This window comes from Saccopteryx leptura, chromosome 7, assembly GCF_036850995.1.
Source record: "Saccopteryx leptura isolate mSacLep1 chromosome 7, mSacLep1_pri_phased_curated, whole genome shotgun sequence".
Classification (NCBI taxonomy): Eukaryota; Metazoa; Chordata; class Mammalia; order Chiroptera; family Emballonuridae; genus Saccopteryx; species Saccopteryx leptura.
Genome location: NC_089509.1, coordinates 38,005,626 through 38,028,332, shown reverse-complemented (window position 1 = coordinate 38,028,332; position 22,707 = coordinate 38,005,626). Strand labels below are relative to the sequence as shown.

The following is a 22,707-nucleotide window of genomic DNA, read 5'->3' as shown; positions in this document are numbered from 1 at the left end:
TTTTAGTCATATTGGTATAGTTTTCTTGGTATCAGTATATTTATCAGGTATCCGAATTTTTCAGATCCGGGAGAGATTTGTAAAAGAGCCAGCATTTGAGGACATAACGCTAGAGTCTGAAAGAAAACGAATATTTAAAGATTTTATGCATGTGCTTGAGGTAAGTTTTAAAAAATAGAAACTGGTTTTAAGTGAAACAAATCTTGCATAGGAATATAAAGATTTGTTTATGGATTCTATCCATATTTGTTTCATATTTTTACAGTGGTTTAGAAATTCAGCAGTTTAGCAGCCATATTACTGATTAGAAAACCTAAAGAAAGTTTAAAACCTGTTTTCTATCTGCTTGATTAGATTATAAGCATTTATTTCAAATGTTATATTGCATTTTATATATATATATATATATTAAAAGTTTAAGGGTTCTGAAAAATAGTAAAATTAGTTTTTTTAGAATAAAAAATGATAAAATTGCAAGTTACTTGGTTGGCTGAATAAGGGTATTTTGAAGATTTCAGATAGGCACCTGTATAATGTAAATATGCTAAATTGACTAGTAATTAAACAACATTTGATGCCTGTATAGGCCAGGCACTTTACTAATTGTTTGACAAATATTATATATACGAATGTAATCTTCACAACAACCCTGTGAATAAGTTATAGATGAAGAAACTGAGGCAAAGAGAAATAATTTGCAGGAAGGGATTCCAGCACAGCCTGACTCCAGAATCACTATTTTTAACAAATGTGCTATGCTGCCAAGTATATTGACTAGACAAGCGGATACTTGACAGCAGTCTGAAAGTTGGCACATATTTAGTATAGGGTGGTAGAGTCATTGGGCAGAGCAGGTCACTTCAATGAACTTGACGATTTCATTGTGTTGATTGTTCTGGATGAGGATCGGTGTTGACAAGAGTTTGCCCTGTACCCACACATATTCCTGCTTCCCAACTTCCTGTGGACCTTTTTTACTCAGTGTTTCAGACTCACATTCTCTGTTAACTTGGAGCTTGTAAGAAATGCAGAACCAGCCCTGGCCGGTTGGCTCAGTGGTAGAGCGTCGGCCTGGCGTGTGGGGGACCCAGGTTTGATTCCCGGCCAGGGCACATAGGAGAAGCACCCATTTGCTTCTCCACCCCCTCCCCCTCCTTCCTCTCTGTCTCTCTCTTCCTCTCCCGCAGCCAAGGCTCCACTGGAGCAAAGATGGCCCGGGCGCTGGGGATGGCTCCTTGGCCTCTGCCCCAGGCACTAGAGTGGCTCTGGTCGCAGCAGAGCTTCGCCCCTGGTGGGCATGCCGGGTGGATCCCGGTCGGGCGCATGCGGGAGTCTGTCTGACTGTCTCTCCCCGTTTCCAGCTTCAGAAAAAAAAAAGAAAGAAAAAAGAAATGCAGAACCTCAGACCCCATCAGTAGAAATTCTGCATCAAAATCATCATTTTAACAAGATTTTCAGGTGTTAGAATGTAATTTAATTGTCCTAACATTTTTTCCTGGTTGAATTCTTCATCAATATTCTTTCATGGTCTGTGCTGGGGGTAGAGTGGTGAGGCTGTGAATGGAGATAAAGATGGTAGCTTGAGGAAGGGCTGAACCCATGAGAATAAGTTTTGAAACTCAATAATCTGGGCCTTGAGGTAGAAAAGGAAGAGTTAGCATTCAGTGACATAAAAAAAATGTCTCCTGAGCTAGATTTTCTATTTCCACTTGTCAACTGAAGCAAACTTTATTTTCAAAGCCAGAGACATATTGGGGGCAAGAGTTTTTACTATATTATTTCCTCTTTCCTACTAGCCTGATCATTGTTTTAATGAGAGAGAAAATCCACAGTGAGAAATACATCTTTTTTTATTTCATGTGGCATTAGATTGCCTGTGGATGGATGTCTTAAGTTTGACTAAGAAGGGATGTTCCTTGTGTGAAAAGAAAGTAAATTTTGTATTTATTCTGAGACTAACCTCATTTATTTATTTATTTTTTTAGCAAGAAAGAGATGGGAAAGAGAGATAAGAAGTATCAACTCGTGGTTGCATTGCTTTATAGATATTCATTGATTCCTTGTTATACATGCCTTGACCTTGGGGCTTCAGCCAAGCCAGTGACCCCTTGCTCAAGCCAGAGAGACCTTGGGCTTCAAGCCCAACCTTTGGGGCAAGCCAGCGACCATAGAATCATATTGGTAATCCCATGCTCAAGCCAGCGACCTCAGGGTTTCAAATCTAGAGCGTCCCAGGTCGACGCTCTATCCACTGTGCCACCACCAGTCAGGCGAAAACCATCCTCATTTATTAGTTCAAGGACAGCTCTGAGGTATTCTTTATCTTGGTACTGAGCCATTAGAAAAACCAGGGCTGAATGTAATTATATTACATTGTTTTGAAAGCAGTGTAACTGTTTTTGCAAGTTACACCTTTCTAGAATGTATCAGTTAGTACTATTAAACCACACCATTCTCATTCCTGCAAAAAGTACTTTATTAGATATCTAAATGATGGTTAAGAAGGATTAGAAGAGAACATTTTAAGCAAATATAATTCTTTGCACAATTTCAAAGAAGTATATCTTAAACATTCAAAATGGAGTTTTACTCTAAGAACTTATTTGTATAGCTTTTAAAAATTCTTTATGATCTATCCAAAGTAAATGTAAACCTTTGAATACTTTTTTCTTTTGCTCCTGTAGCATGAATGTCAACATCATCATTCAAAGAACAAGAAACATTCTAAAAAATCTAAGAAACACCACAGGAAACGTTCCCGCTCTCGTTCGGTGAGGAAGTTTATTAGATGGCACCATAAGTGTATTGAAACATTTGTTAGCATCATTATAATAAAATTATTTGTATCGTTTAGGGGTCAGACTCAGATGATGACGACAGCCACACAAAGAAGAAAAGACAGCGATCAGAGTCACGTTCTGCTTCAGAACATTCTTCCAGTGCTGAGTCTGGTAAGCGTATCTTTTCACTTGATTACAGTCATTGACACCTGGAAATCTTTAAAGTCTGACACTTGTCCTTTTCATGCTGCTTAGAGAGAAGTTACAAGAAGTCAAAAAAACATAAGAAGAAAAGCAAGAAGAGGAGACATAAATCAGTAAACAAGCTTTTAATTTTTACTTGTTTTTTGACCCAACTTCTTCAGTGGCAGTAGAACCTTTTTCTGTCTAACCCTGTGCAGTCCAAATAGTTGGAGAGAGGGGGCACCTAAACTGAACAATTTTATACTTGATCTTTTAAATCTTCAATTAAAATATTTTGGTGAGCTTTGAAAAAAAAGTAAACATACACACCAATGTTATACCCACTCTGGTTTTTAAAAGTAGTCTTAGAGATGAGACACAAGTCTTTGGGTTTTATGTCTGTATTACAGCTATTTTGAGAACCATTTAATCTTAGGTACACCTACGACGCTTTTCAGAACGTAAAGGCCTGTGTGTTACTATATCCCTGTTGAGGGAGGTTTTCTTCATGCCGCTCAGTTGAATTTGTGCATATCTAATGAAGGACTGCTTCTGTGAGCACTGATACTACATTTTAAATAATTTCTGCTGCTCTGAAGCAAAATTGAGGGAAGAATTTTATTATACAGCTATAAACCTAATGTGTGATTGAGCTAATTACAGCATCTTATGTACATAACTGTTTTATTGGGTTTGTAGAAAATGTCTACATTTTTCATAGTAAGTCCAATTTTAAGTGTGCCCTTTGTCACTAATTTAGTGATGCTTTTTTAGATGTATATATACTGCTCACAAAAATTAGAGGATATTTCAGAATGAATGTGAAGTGTTTAAGTTCGATTTTTTTTTATTAAACAAGAACATCAAAACAAATGACAAGTCAAAAAAAGTTCAGTTATGCAAATGAGATGCAAAACCAACTTTATTTCATTGGTGTAAATTACTATGCAAAAGGCTGAAAGTACTGGAGGATCTGCACGTTCCCTGACCCCCTAATTTTTGTTAGCAGTGTTGCTCTATCAGGAATAGAGCACTCCCTCCAAGAATCTTGGAAATGTTGCAGAATCTTTGAGCTTAAGTATTTAAATTTCACCACTCTGGGTGACACACATACTCTGCCATGCGTGGATTTTTCTAAATATTACCTATATAGGAATTTTTTAAATGTCTTTGTCAAATGCTAACATTTTTTTATTTACACAGGATTCTCCAGAATCAGATGCTGAGCGAGAGAAGGATAAAAAAGAAAAAGATCGGGAAAGCGAAAAAGACAGAACTAGACAAAGATCAGAATCAAAACACAAATCACCTAAGAAAAAGACTGGAAAGGATTCTTCTGTAAGTACTTGGAATTCTTTCATACCTGTATTTTCAAAATGCAGAAATGGAGACTGGTTAAACTTCCTGATGAAAAATGAGTATTTCTTCTATACCTACTAGCTTAAGTTTCTCCTTCCTTACAGTAGGTTAAATGAAATCCCTGAAGGGAAAGAGGATAAGTGAACTATCCACTTTGCAAAGGTTGTTTCTCATATTAATGCATCATTTTTATTTTTAAAATATTTTCTTGGTTGGTTGCTCAGTGGTTAGAGCATTGACCTGGCCTGTGCACATCCTGGGTTTCTTTGTCAGGGTACACAGGAGAAGTGACCATCTTCTTCCTACTGCCCTCCCCTTCTTTTCCTCTTCCTCTCTGTAGCCAGTGGCTCAGTTGGTCCTAGCATGGCCCTGGGTGCTGAGGATAGCTCCGTGGAGCGCATTAGCCTCAGCTGCTAAAAATAGCTCGGTACTCGAGTGTCTGCCCCAGATGGGGTTGCTGGGTAGGTCCCAGTTGGGGCTCATACAGGAGTCTGCCTTACTATCTCCTTTCCTCTCACTTAAAAAGAAACAATTTTTTTTTCCTTCATTCTAAGTCTGTGTTACTCATAATTCTTGACTGTTTATACTAAGCATACCTGTTTATAATATAAAACACTTGTAGGACAACTTAGAATCTGCAAGATTAGCAAGGAATATAGTGCCTAGGAAATGATCATCTGGCTTCTATTAAATGGAAACAGGATGTTTCATAATCAGTAGTGTAAGAGGAAGAAAAACTGGTATCTACCATTGTGCCTGATTCATATATTAATGTTAACTAAAAACAATTAGAAATATCATTATAATTTAAGGATCTCCTCTAATATAACTAAGGAATATGTCCATGGTTAGCAACCCACTTACAAGCTTTTGGGAGAGAGGTAGTAAGTCTTTAAACTATCTGTTTCTGTGAAAAAGAATTCAGAGATTAGGATTCTTTTTCAAAAGTTCATTACTGCTTTACTATTTGAGTACTAATGAGAACTATAACTGTGTTCAATGTCTTTTCAGGGTAACTGGGACACTTCTGGCAGTGAGTTGAGTGAAGGGGAATTGGAAAAGCGCAGAAGGACCCTTTTGGAGCAACTGGATGATGATCAATAAATTATACCAAATATATGTTTACAGTATAATTTAAAGTCTAATTCAGACCAGGGACTCTATTTTAAGTTCAATTGAAAAAACACTGGGTTTTAATTATATCACAGAAAAAAAAGTGCAGTTAAGTATTGTTATTGTGGACTTTATAAAAGCTAAGGAAGTTGAAAATAACTTGATTCTGTATCAAGAATCATATTTTCATATGGTCATAACTGTTTTTCTGTGACCCTTTCATAGGGCACTGCAGGATGGATTAAAGGTGGCAATTTACTGATAACTGCAGGTGTCTCTACTTTGTTCTAAAGTCTAAGTCATTAAGGTGATTTGATTTACTTTATGAAAGTTGGATTTTGAAGACATAATAAAACCTTTTTTTGATATTTAGTTGTACAAAAAAAGCACCAGCAACCGATAAAACTGCTTTTTTGTGCACTACCCAGCTGGTTGAAGCTAATCTGATCTTTTCTGGCGAACTCAGAAATAGGTGTTCTGAATGGAGACCTGGCAGACCCTTGACTGGTGGTGCTAGTGAGCACTACTGAATGGAAATCTGGTAGACCCTTAACTGTAGTGGTGCCAGTGAGCACTACTGGAATCAAGCCACCACTGTTTTTACAAAACATCTGCATACATTTTAAAATGGCTGTTGTGAGGGCATTACTTTGAGGTGATGTTTTAAAAGTTAACATCAAATCAAATTGTAAATTAGTTTAAATATATTGCCTTAAGGACCTACTAAAGAATGTGCCACCAAACTTTAAGTGATGGTTGCAATATCTTGTCTAAAACAAAAATCAATGTTGACTTAAACATTTCTTTAACAGCTGTCTTTTTTTTTTTAATCTGATCTTTCTCTTGCTTTTTTTCATTGAGGAAGTCTTTTACCTTCCCTACTCACTGAGAAGTATTGGCTTCGTGGTACACATTCTAAAGCATTTCTGATTTGAATATTTTTGTACATTTTTATCAATTATTAAACCTTCTCTTCTAGCGTGTACTAGTATTTATTTCTACGTAAACTGCTCAGCTCTAAAAAAAACAATCATTTAAAGATAAACTAAATCCCTCATAAGCCAAGTTACTGTCCTTTTTAAATATAATCAGTTCATTTGAAGCCCCTGTATTTGTTTTTGATCTATGAATTTCTACAGAATACTTCAGAGAGGCAATGGTTGGAAGCTAGAATACTTTTTACGTGCTAACTTTGAAGGTTAGTAATGTAATTTATACTATATTCCTTCAGTGCAGGATATATATATATATATATTTTACTAGTAAATTTTAGCACATAGTCCAATTTGGTATTATCATAGGGTGTTTTCTGTTTTTGTGGACACTTTGAGTGATCCTATTTCAAGTTGCGATTTAAAAGAACAAAAGCTTTATTTTATTTTTTCTTAATCAGCCTAATGAATTTGAAAAGTGGGACTGACCAGGATGACTTTTTCCCATCCTTGCTCCCTGTTTCCGTTAGTCTGTCCACTTGAAAGCTTCACAAAAGGGGTGGGCTTGTCTCTAAACTCCCTCCAAGTCATTTTTCTGCTGTGAAATAGACGACTTTGTAGAAAGTAAGAATCATTATTTTTTAGAAAATGTGAAGTAATCAAGTCATTTGCTTGAGTCTTATTGTATATTAGAACCAAACATAACTGCTTACACAGGGATTCACCTAATATTTCATTTTCAGAGGTCCCATTGTAATGGGAGTTAAGATTGCCAATCATGTCTAATATCTACGACATGGAAGTCAGTGGTAAAATCTTTAAAATAAGCATATATTGGCAGAAATACTAGTAATGTTTCACAAGAGAATTTAGAATCTGTAAAATGTTTTAATTTTATGAATAATTTTTTAAGTACAACTTTAAAGTTTTGATTTTTCTATTTAAATAAAAAACTATTGATGTGTTTTAGCATGTCCTCAAAATAAATTTCTGTACTTCCTATACTGTCTTATCACAACCTCAGATCTTTACAGGACAGTACAAATTCAAGTTTCCCTATGTTCATCTATGAAAATTAGTTAACCTAAAAACAAAACTAGTGAACAAATTGCAACTTGAAACACAACATCCTTGTTATGAGATATTACTGTTAAGGTGACTTTAATCGTCATCTACCACCCTTTGAGATATAGTTGCCAAAAAGATATTGTCCAGGTTGAAGGCACAGGTGATGAGATGATTTTGTTAAAGCGAGAGTCCTGTGAATATTTTTAACCAGTTAGATGAAAGATTAGGTTTCACAATCGTTAGTCTGGTAAAAGCTGAACAGTCTTGAAAGACTGGTTCCATTAGAACTGCACAGGTATGTTGAAAAGGTTTAAACAAGGTTTGAACAGATGTTCACATAGTGAAGCATGTTTCTTTTTCAGATAAGGGGACTGTATACTTTTCAATTAAGTGTCAGACTTAGGTAAATATTGAGCGTTCATCTTCATTATCATTAATGTATTACTAGATTAAATTCACTAACATTTAATATCATAATAGTCAAAACAGGAACTTCTGATACTTGAATTTTTAATTATCTCCTGGTCTGTAATTCCTATGTGGGAAAATTGAATTTGTATGAAAAGTTAATTTAGTCAAGTAGTTAGAATTCATTGTATTTTTCCCAAGTGTATTTAACTTATAAGTCTCACATTTTTAAAAACATAATGACATTTTCTTATTACCCAAAAGTAGCTTCAGCATATTCATATTTTCAACAAAAGACTTCTTATGCCTCCCAGTAAAATCTGAAAATGGTCAAATTATCATAGCTCTTTTGACTTTTGCTAATTGGGTTTCATAATACCGTAAAATGAAAAGGAATGGCCTAGACTGAGTCCTGGTCGGCAAACTGTGGCTTGTAAGCCACATGCGGCTCTTTGGCCCCTTGAGTGTGGCTCTTCCACAAAATACCACGTGCGGGCGCTACCTCGATAAGGAATGTACCTACCTATATAGTTTAAATTTAAAATACTTGGCTCTCAAAAGAAATTTCTATCATTGTACTGTTGATATTTGGCTCTGTTGACTAAAGAGTTGCCGACCACAGGCCTAGAGTTAAAGCAGTCTTAATCCACAGCGGTAGAATGAAGAGACTGAGAATGAAAACATGTACATCCAGTTTTCTGGAAAGGATCTACAGTTTTCATTCAGTTACCAAAGGGCTTTGTGTCCTGTGTTAAGCAACATTGGCCTCAAATGATTCTGGTTTTCTTCTACTGGTAATGGTCAGTTGAGCACTGACTAGGCAGCCACTTTTATTTTTGCATCCAAAAAGGGATAGCCCCTTTTATATAAAAACTTTTTAAAGCCTAGATGCTATTTAGGAGAGAATGGCTTCCAATCAAATGGTACCCAGGGAAGAGTGATGAATGCTGTTTGTAAAGTTTATAGGATACTTAAGTATATAATTAAAATGTAAATTCTAAAAGTAAAATAAACATTTCTAAAAGCAAAATGAGGCAAAGCACATTAATTCCTTACATCTTAAATCTGAGTCTTTTCCCTTCGGGGATGTATCTTAGTACAAGGTAGAATTTTAACTCTTTTTACACTCTAGATAAAACTGGACTGATTTCACATAAAGGAAATGTAAAATATTATCATGAATAATATTCATGGAACTGTGTTCTAATAGCTTTATAACAATAGGCTTATTCTATGGTTCCAGTAATGTGAGTCTAATAATTCTTACCTTCTTTACTAATCCTTACCTTGCTCTAAGTTTCAATTGCTTTGACTTCAGTAGTGGTCTAGTTCCTATATATGTGCATCCACTGCTGTATTCTATGGGTTCAGAACAGTGCCTGGCACATAATGGGTATCTATTGAATGAATGTAAAATAGCCAGCACACATGGCACTCATTGTCCGTATTTAAAGGGCTTGAAAAAGGCATCATTGCAGTAAACCAACCACATACGTCACTGAAGTGCACTGAAGATAAGCTTTAGTGACTCTTACTTGAGAAAAGTTCAGAACATGTCATTTCCATGTGGTTTTGGGATAGGAAAGGAAATCCCCTGTGACTATTTGAAACACACCTTCTTTGTAACTGTATTTGTAAATATTACACAATAGCAGTTCAAACGTAGTAATTTACTTGAGGAATTAATAGTTATCAAGATCAGAGTTGGTCTTTAAAAGCCCAAAGGTACACAATAGCAAACTTCCTTTTTAAATTATAAGCTGGGAACTAATCGTTCCAGGCTATTTTTGACAAAGGGGAGAATAATGGTGACTTAACAGGCAGATTTAATGGTACATGGGAAGTGAGAAGGTTTTGCTCCAGTTACCCACACTCCCTTCCCCAGCCCTGCATTTTATAGCTTTTCTACTTGGCCTAAATTCTGTAATTGCAGTAATCATGCATTTTAAACTTGCTATATAAAAATGTATGTGACTCAGTAGGAGCTAGTTCAAAGCCATCTCATTGTTAGTGATAACTGACTTGACTTAATGGTCACTGCCCTAGGTGTAAGACTGATGTTTGCATTTCAGGGAAACCAGCCAAACTCCCCCAACTCCAGTTTTCAATTCTAGACTGAAACAGAATGGCTGCCTAATCAGATTCAAAGTAAGCCATGTCTTGATGCCCTTGTTTGATGCTGTTCCTTCGGATATCTAAGTGTGCTGTTTATAAACATCTTTTTCTTTGGTCCTGCCTGAAACTGTTGTGGTAGGTGTTGGTCTCTGACCTGCCTCCACCACTAAGCTGAAGACTTGTTCTGAAAGGTGAGTAACGGGAAACAAGGTTTCTATGCTCCGTTTGTACTGGCCACAGTTTTTCTTCTGTTTATAAACTGTTCTGATGTAAAGAACTTCAGTTAGATAAAATTAGATCTTTTGTAAATAAAATTTATTAGAAAAAATGGCAGTTTTTACTATATAAGTTGTTTTTGTGTCCGCTTTTACCTTGAAGCACCTCGCAGCAGCTCTGCGCTGGGTGATGCAAGATGCCTACACTGTTCTCAGTGTAATACCTGCTTTTCTCTGTGAAAAGATGAAAACAAGTATATTAATCCTTCAGAATGCATTTGTTTTTTGCTTAAGATTTTTTCTTGGGAATAGACAGGCTATTAGGTTTAAAAGAATGGAAAACTAATTTATTAATCCTTTTGTATGAGATGGATGATATGTTAATTTAGGAAACAAGTATTTATTAGGCCTGAGAAGAATTTTATCAGATATTAAAAGCAATAGGTATGTGAGTTATAAAACTAATAGAAAAGCTATTTTGCAGTACAAAATTAGATAATTCTATAAAATCCAGTATGGTGAACCAGCAGTCAGTGACAGTATTAGGCCCCATTCCGGGCAGAGCAGTGGTGAGCCAGCAATGTCTCCTGGTATTCACTGCAGAGAAGTTGAATAGATTAGGACTCGGGTTGTAGCTACAGATTTGGGAGTAAGGCACTTAATTCTAGTGCATTGAAAAACATCTTAAAAAATGGATGTTACTGATCTATAATGTCCTTAAACCTTACCATATCTGCCTCATTTGAACTTACTGCTGTGGTTTGGGTTTGAATGCATTCAGAATTTGTGGACTATTAAAGACCTTGTATCTTTTTACCATGAAATACTTTGCCCTGGTACAAAACCACCTAGAGATTCTAAGTGCAGAACTGGACTACCCCACCCCACCCCTTCATAAAGCCTCACACTGTATTGGTACAATAGAGCATTGAATTGGGAACAAAGACAGTAATTTTTTTTTTTTTTTGGTATTTTTCTGAAGCTGGAAACGGGGAGAGACAGACAGACTCCCGTATGCGCCCACCAGGGGGCGTCGCTCTGCCACAACCAGAGCCACTCTAGCGCCTGGGGCGGAGGCCAAGGAGCCATCCCCAGCGCCCGGGCCATCTTTGCTCCAATGGAGCCTTGGCTGAGGGAGGGGAAGAGAGACAGAGAGGAAGGGGAGGGGGGTGGAGAAGCAAATGGGCGCTTCTCCTATGTGCCCTGGCCGGGAATCAAACCCGGGTCCCCCACATGCCAGGCAGACACTCTACCGCTGAGCCAACCGGCCAGGTCGACAATTTCTTAAATGACTAATTTCTACTCCCCCAAAGTGTTTTAAAGCCACTTACAGTTTTTCAAAATCCTTGCTTCCCTAAAAAGAATATACTAAATACATTAAAAAATTTTGGCTGGAGTAGGCGGACGTACCAGCATCTACCTCCCAGAACCAAAGTGGATTACAAACTAATTTTATGAACTATCAGCTGGAAAAACCAACTTTGGACTAAACTAAAAGGACTCTTCAACCAAGGAACGCTGAACAAGCCACACAGAAACTGGTAGGAAAAGCAGAAATGCGGAGAGGGTTGCCCAGCTCCTCGGAGTGAACGGCAGCAGGGAGAGACTCGCATGGTGGGAAGTGAGTTTAGCAGAGGGGAAAGGGTCCTGAGCCCCAGGAACAAAGCCCCAGCCCCAGACCCCAGAAGAGGCATAAAGACAGTATTTAGCCAGAAACAAGTCAGGATACTGTTTGTGAGGGAGTCTGATTTCTCAGACCCAGGATCCTTCTTAAAGGGACCACGCAGAACATCTCTCTCACAAACACCCGGGGCTCCTGGAGACGGAGGGAGAGGGGAGAGAACCACAGTAACAGGAAGAGAGTATAATCTAGGAGGCACAGGGAGAAACATTTTGGGAGATAGCCACCCTAACCCCTGGGACGAGTCACTCCCCAAAGCTGAAGTGAATATTTCCCCCGGAAATAGCAATACCAGCAAAGGGAAGCAGGAGAGCAGCCAAACAAGCTCCCCCGCAGCATTCAGAGCAGAGAGAGCAGAGTCGCATAGAAGGAGGGATCTTTAGGGTCTACAGTAGTGAGTCTTAGGGTCCGAGCTGCAACGCCCCCACCCACGCGGCTGAGGGTGAGCTGGAGGGAGGGCGGCAGCGGGAGACAAAAGCGCGGTTCTGCTGGCAGGGTTGGAAGCCGGCTGGCCACCACTGGGCTCAGGTGTGAGCTCAATCTTGCCCGGCTAGGGAGAAGGGGGCATGCAAAAGCGGCCAAGCTCAGCTGCCGGCAGCCTGTAATCCAGCCTCGGGAGAAGGGCGGAAACCCGGAAAGGGTAGAAACCAGCCCCAGAGCAAGAGCAGAGGAGCACATCCCTGCCCCGCCCGTGCAACCCAGGCTTGTGGTCTGACTTGGTAGCCGGCTCCTCCCGCGGGGGTGGAGCCAAAAGCCCAGAAGAGGCGGAGTTCCGCTACAGAGCTGAGCTTGGGCACGCAGCCCTGCCTGGTGGTAGAGCCAAGGCTAGCAGCTGTTCCTTGAGTGGGATCATCCTGCAAAGGCAGGGCGAAAGCTCGGAAACAGGCGGAGACCCGCAGCTGAGCAAAGGTGCTCACCAGTGCCCTCAGGACCGAGCATAACGTCACACACGGGGGTGGGGCAAAGGCCAAGGCCACCAACCCTTGTGCACCCGAGCACGTGATCACAGCCACTCCCGTGAAGAGAAAATGCGGAGGCAGAGAAATACAACACAAATAAACCAAGAGAAATCCCCAGAAAAGGACCTAAGTGAATCAGATATAACCAAATTACCAGATGCAGAGTTTAAAATAACGATTGCTAGGATGCTCAAAGATATTAGAACCACCATAGATGGCCATTATGAAAACCTAAATAAAGAGATAACAAATATAAAAAAGGACATTGAAATAATAAAAAAGAATCAGGCAGAAATGACAAATACAATATCTGAAATAAAGAATACAATGGAAGGAATTAAAAGCAGGATGGATGCATCAGAGAATCGAATCAGTGAGTTAGAGGACACAATAAATAAAGGCACGGAAGCAGAGCAGAAAAAAGAAAAGAGACTCAAAAAGTCTGAGGAAACTCTAAGAGAGCTCTGTGACAACATGAAGAGAAATAACATCCGCATCATAGGGGTTCCTGAAGAAGAAGAGAAAGAACAAGGGATAGAGACTTTGTTCAAACAAATTATAGCGGAAAACTTCCCCCAGTTAAGGCAGGAAAATGTCTCACATGTTCAGGAAGCACAGAGAACTCCATTAAGGAGAAACCCAAAGAAACCAACACCAAGACACATCATAATTAAATTACCAAAGCTAAATGATAAAGAGAAAATATTAAAAGCTGCGAGAGAAAAAAAGACTATCACCTACAAAGGAGCCCCCATAAGGATGACTTCTGACTTCTCATCAGAAACACTTGAGGCCAGAAGGGAATGGCAAGAAATATTCAAAGTAATGCAGAACAAGAACCTACAACCAAGACTACTTTATCCAGCAAGGCTATCATTTAAAATTGAAGGAGAAATAAAAAGCTTTACAGACAAAAAGAAACTCAAGGATTTCACTGCAACCAAACCAAGGCTGCAAGAAATGCTAAGGGACCTGTTGTAAACAGGTCAAAGGAAAAAAAGAATATAGCAAAAGAGAAAAACAGTTTTAAAGAAAAAAAATGGCAATAAACAATTACATATCAGTAATAACCTTAAATGTTAATGGATTAAACGAGCCGATCAAGAGACATAGGGTAGCTGCGTGGATAAGAAAACAGGACCCATACATATGCTGTCTACAAGAGACACACCTTAAATCAAAAGATGCACACAGACTGAAGATAAAAGGATGGAAAAAAATATTTCACACAAATGGAAATGAAAAAAAAGCTGGGGTAGCAATACTTATATCAGACAAAATGGACTTTAGAACAAAGACCATAGTTAGAGATAAAGAAGGTCATTACATAATGACAAAGGGAGCAATCCAAAGGGAAGGTATAACCATTATAAATATCTACGCACCTAATATAGGAGCACCTAAATATATAAAGCAGACTTTGATAGACTTAAAGGGCGAGATCAACAGCAATACTATAGTAGTAGGAGATTTCAATACCCCATTAACATCATTAGATAGATCCTCAAGAAAGAAAATTAACAAAGAAACAGCAGACTTAAAGGACATATTAGATCAACTCGATCTAATAGATATCTTCAGAACCTTTCATCCTAAAGCAGCAGAATATACATTCTTTTCAAGCGCTCATGGTACATTCTCTAGAATAGACCACATGTTAGGGCACAAAAGCGGACTCAACAAATTTAAGAAGATTGAAATCATATCGAGCACTTTCTCTGATCACAATGGCATTAAACTAGAAATCAACCACAATAGAAAAATTGAAAAACATTCAAACACTTGGAAACTAAATAGCACAATATTAAACAATGAATGGGTTAACATTGAGATCAAAGAAGAAATTTAAAAATTCCTAGAAACAAACGATAATGAGCATACATCAACTCAAAATTTATGGGACACAGCAAAAGCAGTCCTGAGAGGGAAGTTTATAGCATTACAGGCATACCTCAAGAAGCTAGAAAAAGCTCAAATAAACAACTTAACCCTGCATCTAAAAGAATTAGAAAAAGAACAGCAAGTAAAGCCCAGAGCTAGTAGAAGGAAGGAAATAATAAAGATCAGAGCAGAAATAAATGACATAGAGGCTAAAGAAACAATACAGAGGATCAATGAAACCAGGAGCTGGTTCTTTGAAAAGGTAAACAAGATCGATGAACCTTTAACAAGACTCACCAAGAAAAAAAGAGAGAGGACTCAAATAAAATTAGAAACGAGAGTGGAGAAATAACAACTGACACAACAGAAATACAAAATATTGTAAGAAAATACTATGAAGAACTGTACGCCAAAAAACTAGACAACCTAGATGAAATGGACAAATTCCTTGAATCATATAATCTTCCAAAAATCAATCTGGAAGAATCAGAAAACCTAAACAGACCAATTACAACAAATGAGATTGAAACAGCTATCAAAAACCTCCCAAAAAAGAAAAGTCCTGGGCCTGATGGCTTCACAAGTGAATTCTACCAAATATTCAAAAAAGAACTAACTCCTATCCTTCTCAAGCTATTTCAAAAAATTCAAGAGGAAGGAAGACTCCCAAACTCCTTTTATGAGGCGAGCATAATTCTGATTCCAAAACCAGGCAAAGACAACACAAAAAAAGAAAATTATAGGCCAATATCCCTGATGAACTTAGATGCAAAAATCCTCAACAAAATATTAGCAAACCGGATCCAGCAATATATGGAAAAAATCATACACAATGATCAAGTAGGATTTATTCTTGGGAGGCAAGGCTGGTACAATATTCGCAAATCAATCTATGTGATTCATCACATAAACAAAAGAAAGGAGAAAAACCACATGATAATTTCAATAGATGCAGAAAAGGCATTTGATAAAGTCCAGCACCCATTCATGATCAAAACTCTCAGCAAAGTGGGAATACAGGGAACATACCTCAACATGATAAAGGCCATCTATGACAAACCCACAGCCAACATCATACTCAATGGGCAAAAATTAAAAGCAATCGCCTTAAGATCAGGAACAAGGCAGGGGTGCCCCCTTTCACCACTCTTATTCAACATAGTTCTGGAAGTCCTCGCCACAGCAATCAGACAAGAAAAAGAAATAAAAGGCATCCAAATTGGAAAAGAAGAAGTAAAACTATCATTATTTGCAGATGACATGATATTATATATAGAAAACCCTAAAGTCTCAGTCAAAAAACTACTAGACCTGATCAAAGAATTTGGCAAGGTGGCAGGATATAAAATCAACACTCAGAAATCAGAGGCATTTTTATACACTAATAATGAACTGTCAGAAAGAGAAATCAGGGAATCAATCCCCTTTACCATTGCAACCAAAAAAATAAAGTACCTAGGAATAAATCTAACTAAGGAGATTAAAGACTTGTACTCGGAAAATTATAAAACATTGATAAAAGAAATCAGGGAAGATACGAATAAGTGGAGGCATATACCGTGCTCATGGTTAGGAAGAATAAACATCATTAAAATGTCTATATTACCCAAAGCAATTTATAAATTCAATGCAATACCAATGAAAATACCAATGACTTCCTTCAAAGACATTGAACACATATTCCAAAAATTTATATGGAACCAAAAAAGAACACGAATAGCCTCAGCAATCCTGAAAAGGAAGAAAAAAGCGTGAGGTATCACACTTCCAGATATCAAGTTATATTATAAGGCCATTGTACTCAAAACAGCATGGTACTGGCATAAGAACAGGCACATAGATCAATGGAACAGAACAGAGAACTCAGAAATAAACCCACAGCTCTATGGACAACTGATATTTGACAAAGGAGGTAAGACAATACAATGGAGTAAAGACAGCCTCTTCAACAAATGGTGTTGGGAAAACTGGACAGCTACCTGCAAAAAAATGAAACTAGACCACCACCTTACACCACTCACAAAAATAAACTCAAAATGGATAAAAGACTTGAATGTAAGCCGTCAAACCATAAGCATCTTAGAAGAAAACATAGGCAGTAAGCTCTCTGACATCTCTCGGAGCAATATATTTGCTGATTTGTCTCCACAGGCAAGTGAAATAAAAGACAGGATAAACAAATGGGACTTTATCAAACTAAAAAGCTTCTGCACAGCTAAAGACAATAAGAACAGAATAAAAAGACAAACTACACAATGGGAGAACATATTTGACAAAGCATCGGACAAGGGGTTAATAACCAAAATTTATAAAGAACTTGTAAAACTTAATACCAGGAAGACAAACAATCCAATCCAAAAATGGGCAAAAGAAATGAATAGACACTTCTCCAAAGAGGACACACAGATGGCCAATAGGCATATGAAAAAATGTTCAACATCACTAATCATTAGAGAAATGCAAATTAAAACCACAATGAGATATCACCTCACACCAGTCAGAATGGCGCTCATCAATAAAACAACACAGAATAAGTGCTGGCGAGGATGTGGAGAAAAGGGAACCCTCCTGCACTGCTGGTGGGAATGCAGACTGGTGCAGCCACTATGGAAAACAGTATGGAGATTCCTCAAGAAATTAAAAATCGAACTGCCTCTTGACCCAGCTATACCACTGTTAGGAATATACCCCAAGAACACTATAGCACTGTTTGAAAAGAAGAAATGCACCCCCATGTTTATGGCAGCATTGTTCACAATAGCAAAGATTTGGAAACAGCCCAAGTGTCCATCAGAGGACGAGTGGATTAAAAAGCTTTGGTATATATATACTATGGAATACTACTCAGCCATAAGAAACGATGACATAGGATCTTTTACAACAACATGGATGGGCCTTGATAACATTATACTGAGTGAAAGAAGTAAATCAGAAAAAACTAAGAACTATATGATTCCATACATAGGTGGGACATAAAGATGAGACTCAGAGACATGAACAACAGTGTTGGGGTTACAGGGTGGGGGGAGGAGAGGGAGGGGGTTGGGGGAGGGGAGGGTCACAAAGATCATGACTTTTCAGCATTTGCCATATTCCCCCCTTAATCTATAGACAGACAGCAAATATTTACGTATGGTGTTCCCACTACAAAGACTGCTGTCTTAGGGACAAATGCTGATAAACTACTTCAGCAGTTCCTCCTTCTTCAAAGACTTATATGTAAACAAAGAGCTCCATGTTTCATAGGACATACTCAAGCTCACTCCATGCTCCCTGGAGCTTTAGCACAAGGGAATGCCCCCTCCCTTTTTTTTTTTTTTTTTGTTTTTCTTTTATTTATTTATTTTTTGTATATTTCTGAGGATGGGGATGGGGAGGCAGTCGGACAGGCTCCTGCATGCGCCTGACTGGGATCCATCTGGCATGCCTACCGGGGGGAATGCTCTGCCCATCTGGGGTGTTGCTCTGTTACAACCCGAGCCATTCTAGCAACTGGGGCGGAGGCCGTGGGGCCATCCTTAGTGCCCAGGGTGGATTTTCTCCGGTGGAGCCTTGGCTGCGGGCGGGAGAGAAACGAAGAGGAAGGAGAGAGGGAGGAGTGGAGAGGTAGATGGGCACTTCTCCTGTGTGCTCTGGCCAGGAATCGAACCCGGGAATCCTGCACACCAGGCCAATGACTCCGACGGGTCTACTATATCATGCTTTTTACTTAAAAAAAAAAAAAAAAATTACATTTCTTTTGAATGCTGATGAGCAGGAGACACCAAATCTTTTTCGCCTGCAAACTACTACCCTCTTTATTAGATCTAGCTAATAACACTGTTCTTTTTTCCAAACAGCTCCAGATATATGGAAAAGATTTATATAGGCGGATGGGGATCCTCAAACCCCTCGAGATCTTCTGAGAATGGCTTTTAAGATACCTAGAGGCAGAAAAAGCCCAATAGAGATCAGGGGAACTACCAGCTTTTAGGATACACCCTTAAAGGCTCCAACGCCCCAAAGGGGTCTCATAGGATGCCATCTGGGTCCTGCTTCAATAGTGGAAAGGAAGGTCATTGAGCTAAAGCCTGCCAGGCTTACACACCTCTGCTGCGAGGAAACAGGGACACTGGAAGGTGGGCTTCCCCCTCGCTCCTCTAAGGGAGGGTTCAGTCTCTTCCAGTCCTGCTCCAGCCACCTATGACCTAACCTTGCCCAGAAAGCTGGGGTTTGCCACTGAAGGCTGAAGGTGCCCAGGGCCGTCGGCCCCATCTATGACACTGTGGACGAGCCTAGGGTATTTCTTCCAAGAAGCAGGTAAACTGATCTCATTCGCACAAGGGCCACTTAACTATGTTTTGCCTGAATAGTCAGGTTTTTTATTCTTCCCTCAAAGATCTCTGTTGTGGGTGTTGATAGTCCTATTTTCTGCTGCTTTGCTTAATATATAGTGTTTCCTTTATCCCTCCTACCTCAATGCCCCACTCATATTTCAGGCTGGGACCTACTCCTAATTTAGAGCTCTCTTTCCTCCTTTAGCCAACTTGTATTATGAATTTACCTTTGCCACCCAGCTTAGTGTATCCCAAGGTTCTCTTTACCAGGCCACAGTCACAGAGCTGCAGGAAAAAGCTACCTGGTCTCAACTCTCCAGGCAGAGGAGAACAGAAGCTTCATATCCACGCATGCTGCAAATGGCTTTTTCCAGTCTACCTGAATCATTACCAGCTAGAAGCAGCGGTCATTGGGACTTGGACATGAGCTGCAAAATATAGAATGGTGACAACAATTCCAGTGCCATGCGGACTTTTCCTGTGGGGAACTTTCCTGGACTCCTGCTCCCTGTGACAGCTCCTAACAGACTGAACTGTGGTTGGGTTGCATTTTTCAGGGATTTGGCATGGTAATGGGCCACCTTGGACTTGGGGAACATGTTAAGGACACTACTCTTTTATGGATTCTTGCTGTATTGGCCAAGAGTTTGCTTAAAGGCTTTTAATCACTGTAAAAAAAAATAGAGGACTGGATGAAGAAGATGGGGCACATATACACCATGGTATACTATTCAGCTAGGAGAAATGGTGACATTGGATCACTTATAGAGGAATGGTGGAGTCTTGGTAGCATTGTGCGGGGTGAAATAAGCGAATCAGAAAAAAACAGGAACTGCAGGATTCCATACATTGGTGGGACATAAAAGCGAGACTAAGAGGCATGGACAGGAGTGTGGTGGCTATGGGGAGGTGGGGGGAGAGAAGGAGGGAGAGGGGGAGGGGGAGGGGTACAGAGAGAACTGGATGGAGGGTGGCGGAGGATGATCTCGCTTCGGGTGATGGGTATGCAACAGAACTAAATGACAAGATAACCTGGAAATGTTTTCTTTGAATGTATGTACCCTGATTTATTGATGTCACACCATTAAAATAAAAATTTATTTAAAAAAAAAAAAAAAAGAAACAAACAAACAAACAAAAATACATTAAAAAATTTTAGACGAATTGGGAGTTGTCTTTACAGTGATAACTGGAAGGACTAAATATGATTGGTCTACCTCGTTCCACACAGCAAGTGCTCAAGAGTTTGTATAGGAAGGGATTTTACTTAAAATTTACCAAATACATTTAGACTGAGTTTAAGCACCAAGAAATACCTGTTTCTCAAAGATATACTGGTAAGTATACATAAAACTGGCAAAACCCCTAAAGTATACCGTTGAAAGACTACAACAAATTACAGAATAGTAGTGTAAATAGTTTATTTGCTCATATGCCTTGAAAAGACCAGAAAAGTAACATGAACTGTTTTTATAAAACATTTCTAATATTGCTAAGAAGCAGGCCCATTAATAGACAAACAAAAGAACATGCCAACATTATTGTCTACTTGTAGATTAATATATAGCAATTATTTTAACATGCTCATCAGCACTGAGCTTTGGGAAACAGCTACTTGTGCTAAAGGATCAATAATTTGTATTGTGTGTCCCATGGTTGAATTGCTTTATCATCAAAATGAATCTGCAAAGTCAATGAAAAGACAAAATTTTGGCATGTTCTTTTTAAAGTACACATTTATGAAAATTTGCTGGCAGGTGGCAGTTTAAAAGCAATCTTTCTGTAAATAGGTATGCTCAAGTGAAATGTAACTGATCCCTAAATTGTCCTTGTAGTTAAATATATATATTAAAAAAAAACTATAAGTTAAAATAACCTTCAGATTGTATAGCATAGGCTGATGCATTTTTAAACAATATTTACAATATTACCCAGAGGCTTAGGTGGGAATTAAAGAGAGGTGTAAAAACCATAAAAAACTGCACCAATTTTATAGCAAAATATCTGTACATTTAAAAAGAGATCTTGTACAACTACACATCATCCAAGAAAAATTGGACCTTCACCAAGGAGTTCACATAAGCACAACATAAAATAAGAAATTCAGTGGTTAAATACTATACAATAAACTTTACAATTAATATATTGATGTAATGTACCAAGAAGGTAAGCCAGAAGCAGAATGTATGTTATGAAAAGTACAAATTAGCTTCAGTCCAGTTTTTGACTTTGGAGTGGATCGAGTGCCCTGCCAGAGAGGAAAAAGAATTAGTGGCTGAGTTGGCCATTCAGTCCCGTTACTTATGGAAGCTTAATCCCAAAGTGAGTAGTTCAGCAGTTCCTCAAAGTAGTTTCGGAAATACAACTTCTTAGCTTTGAAGTATGATGCCGAATATATCTTCTCCAATTTACAAAAGGAAGGGGCTGGGGGACAACCGATTGTCAGAGGAAAGTAAGGCCAGGTTACTAACACGACTTTGCTAGCAGAAGTCATTGTGAATACTTGATAAGACAGAACTAGTGAACTCCCTGGCTAGCAAGGCACCGAGTTCTATTCTCAGGTCTGACCCATAGTGGTCCTCAGAAATCCAAATACTGAATCCTGAGATGGTAATTTTAGTGCTAATTAATAAATACATTTGCATTACTTTTAAAGCTGCCCCTAGCTGAAGAACACAGTACTGCAAATAAGAGTTTACATTTGCATGCCATCATATCCTTATTCACCGCTGAATCTCCCAGGGAGGCGGGGTGCTCTACTACAGAAGGAGAATGGGAAAGGAGACAGCTGAGTAACTTCTGTGCTACTGTAATTGCATCCTGTTTGTACTTGGCTGGGCCTGGTAATGGAGTTTATCATGTCACTTTTTCCTTCTTCCACATTGCAAGCCCTTAAAAATACGAAGTTGATGGGTATGGCTGAAACACAAAATTAATTCCTTAAAAGACATCTCAGCAAAGGAAGCCTGCAACAGATGCACCCATGTTATTCACAACTTATTAGGAAACCAGGGTGGGCCATTATGGGACTATCACAATGGCAGGTAATGCATGTAATATGAAATTTACAACTTGATTAAAAAATTCAATAACATACTGATGTAAAAAGATACCTAATCAAATCAAATCCTATTGCTTTGATTAATCTGAGAAGGTACTTCCACTTTTAGGCACTTGTTAACAAAGGTTGAAAGGACAGCTCATCATTTAAAAATTCCTATGTGTTCGCTGAATCTGAGCCCTTAGGATATTTTCCGTTAAAGGCTGCAGTTAAATGGTACCACATAAAGTTCACTTAGACGGTTTCTTTTACGCACACCCTCTATTCATACAGTCAGGTCTCAGGTTCACATAGTTATTTCAGCACCAGTAACAGAACGCAAGTTCTGATCATCAAAGCGCCGCCTGACACTTCTCCTCACCGCATCGGCTCGTCTGTATGGTTGGTTTCTAAGATCTGTAAAGAGGAGAGCACCGATAAGAAAAATTGCAAACTTGAATATCCTGTGTCTAAGCAAGACAAAGGCCAGCTGGCAGCCAATCAAAGCAGCTTGTGTAGAAGAGTCAGCTAACAGGCCCTTCAAACCCACTGAATATCAGAGCCAAACACATATATTTTGCCCTCCATATTTACAGTCCAAACATGATGTAATGCTGGTGGGACTCTGGGACTGTTAGGGAAATACATGGGAGAGGA

At 38.7% G+C, this 22,707-nt stretch overlaps 2 protein-coding genes across 6 annotated transcripts in view; one reads left to right on the top strand and one right to left on the bottom strand.

Moving 5' to 3' along the window:
- PRPF40A (pre-mRNA processing factor 40 homolog A) overlaps window positions 1-6,413 on the top strand; it is a 60,031-nt gene extending 53,618 nt beyond the window's left edge. For both annotated transcript variants that reach the window (XM_066346323.1, XM_066346322.1), the window contains 6 exons: window positions 65-160; window positions 2,685-2,771; window positions 2,855-2,951; window positions 3,036-3,097; window positions 4,167-4,301; window positions 5,334-6,413. In XM_066346323.1, coding sequence (XP_066202420.1) covers window positions 65-160; window positions 2,685-2,771; window positions 2,855-2,951; window positions 3,036-3,097; window positions 4,167-4,301; window positions 5,334-5,426 — 570 coding nt within the window. In that variant the 3' untranslated portion in view covers window positions 5,427-6,413. The remainder of the gene's footprint in view (window positions 1-64; window positions 161-2,684; window positions 2,772-2,854; window positions 2,952-3,035; window positions 3,098-4,166; window positions 4,302-5,333) is intronic.
- Window positions 6,414-20,406: 13,993 nt separating this feature from the next.
- FMNL2 (formin like 2) overlaps window positions 20,407-22,707 on the bottom strand; it is a 350,215-nt gene continuing 347,914 nt past the window's right edge. For 3 of the 4 annotated variants that reach the window (XM_066345365.1, XM_066345367.1, XM_066345363.1), the window contains one exon: window positions 20,407-22,467. In XM_066345365.1, coding sequence (XP_066201462.1) covers window position 22,467 — 1 coding nt within the window. In that variant the 3' untranslated portion in view covers window positions 20,407-22,466. The remainder of the gene's footprint in view (window positions 22,468-22,707) is intronic. The other variant, XM_066345366.1, reaches the window with a different exon arrangement.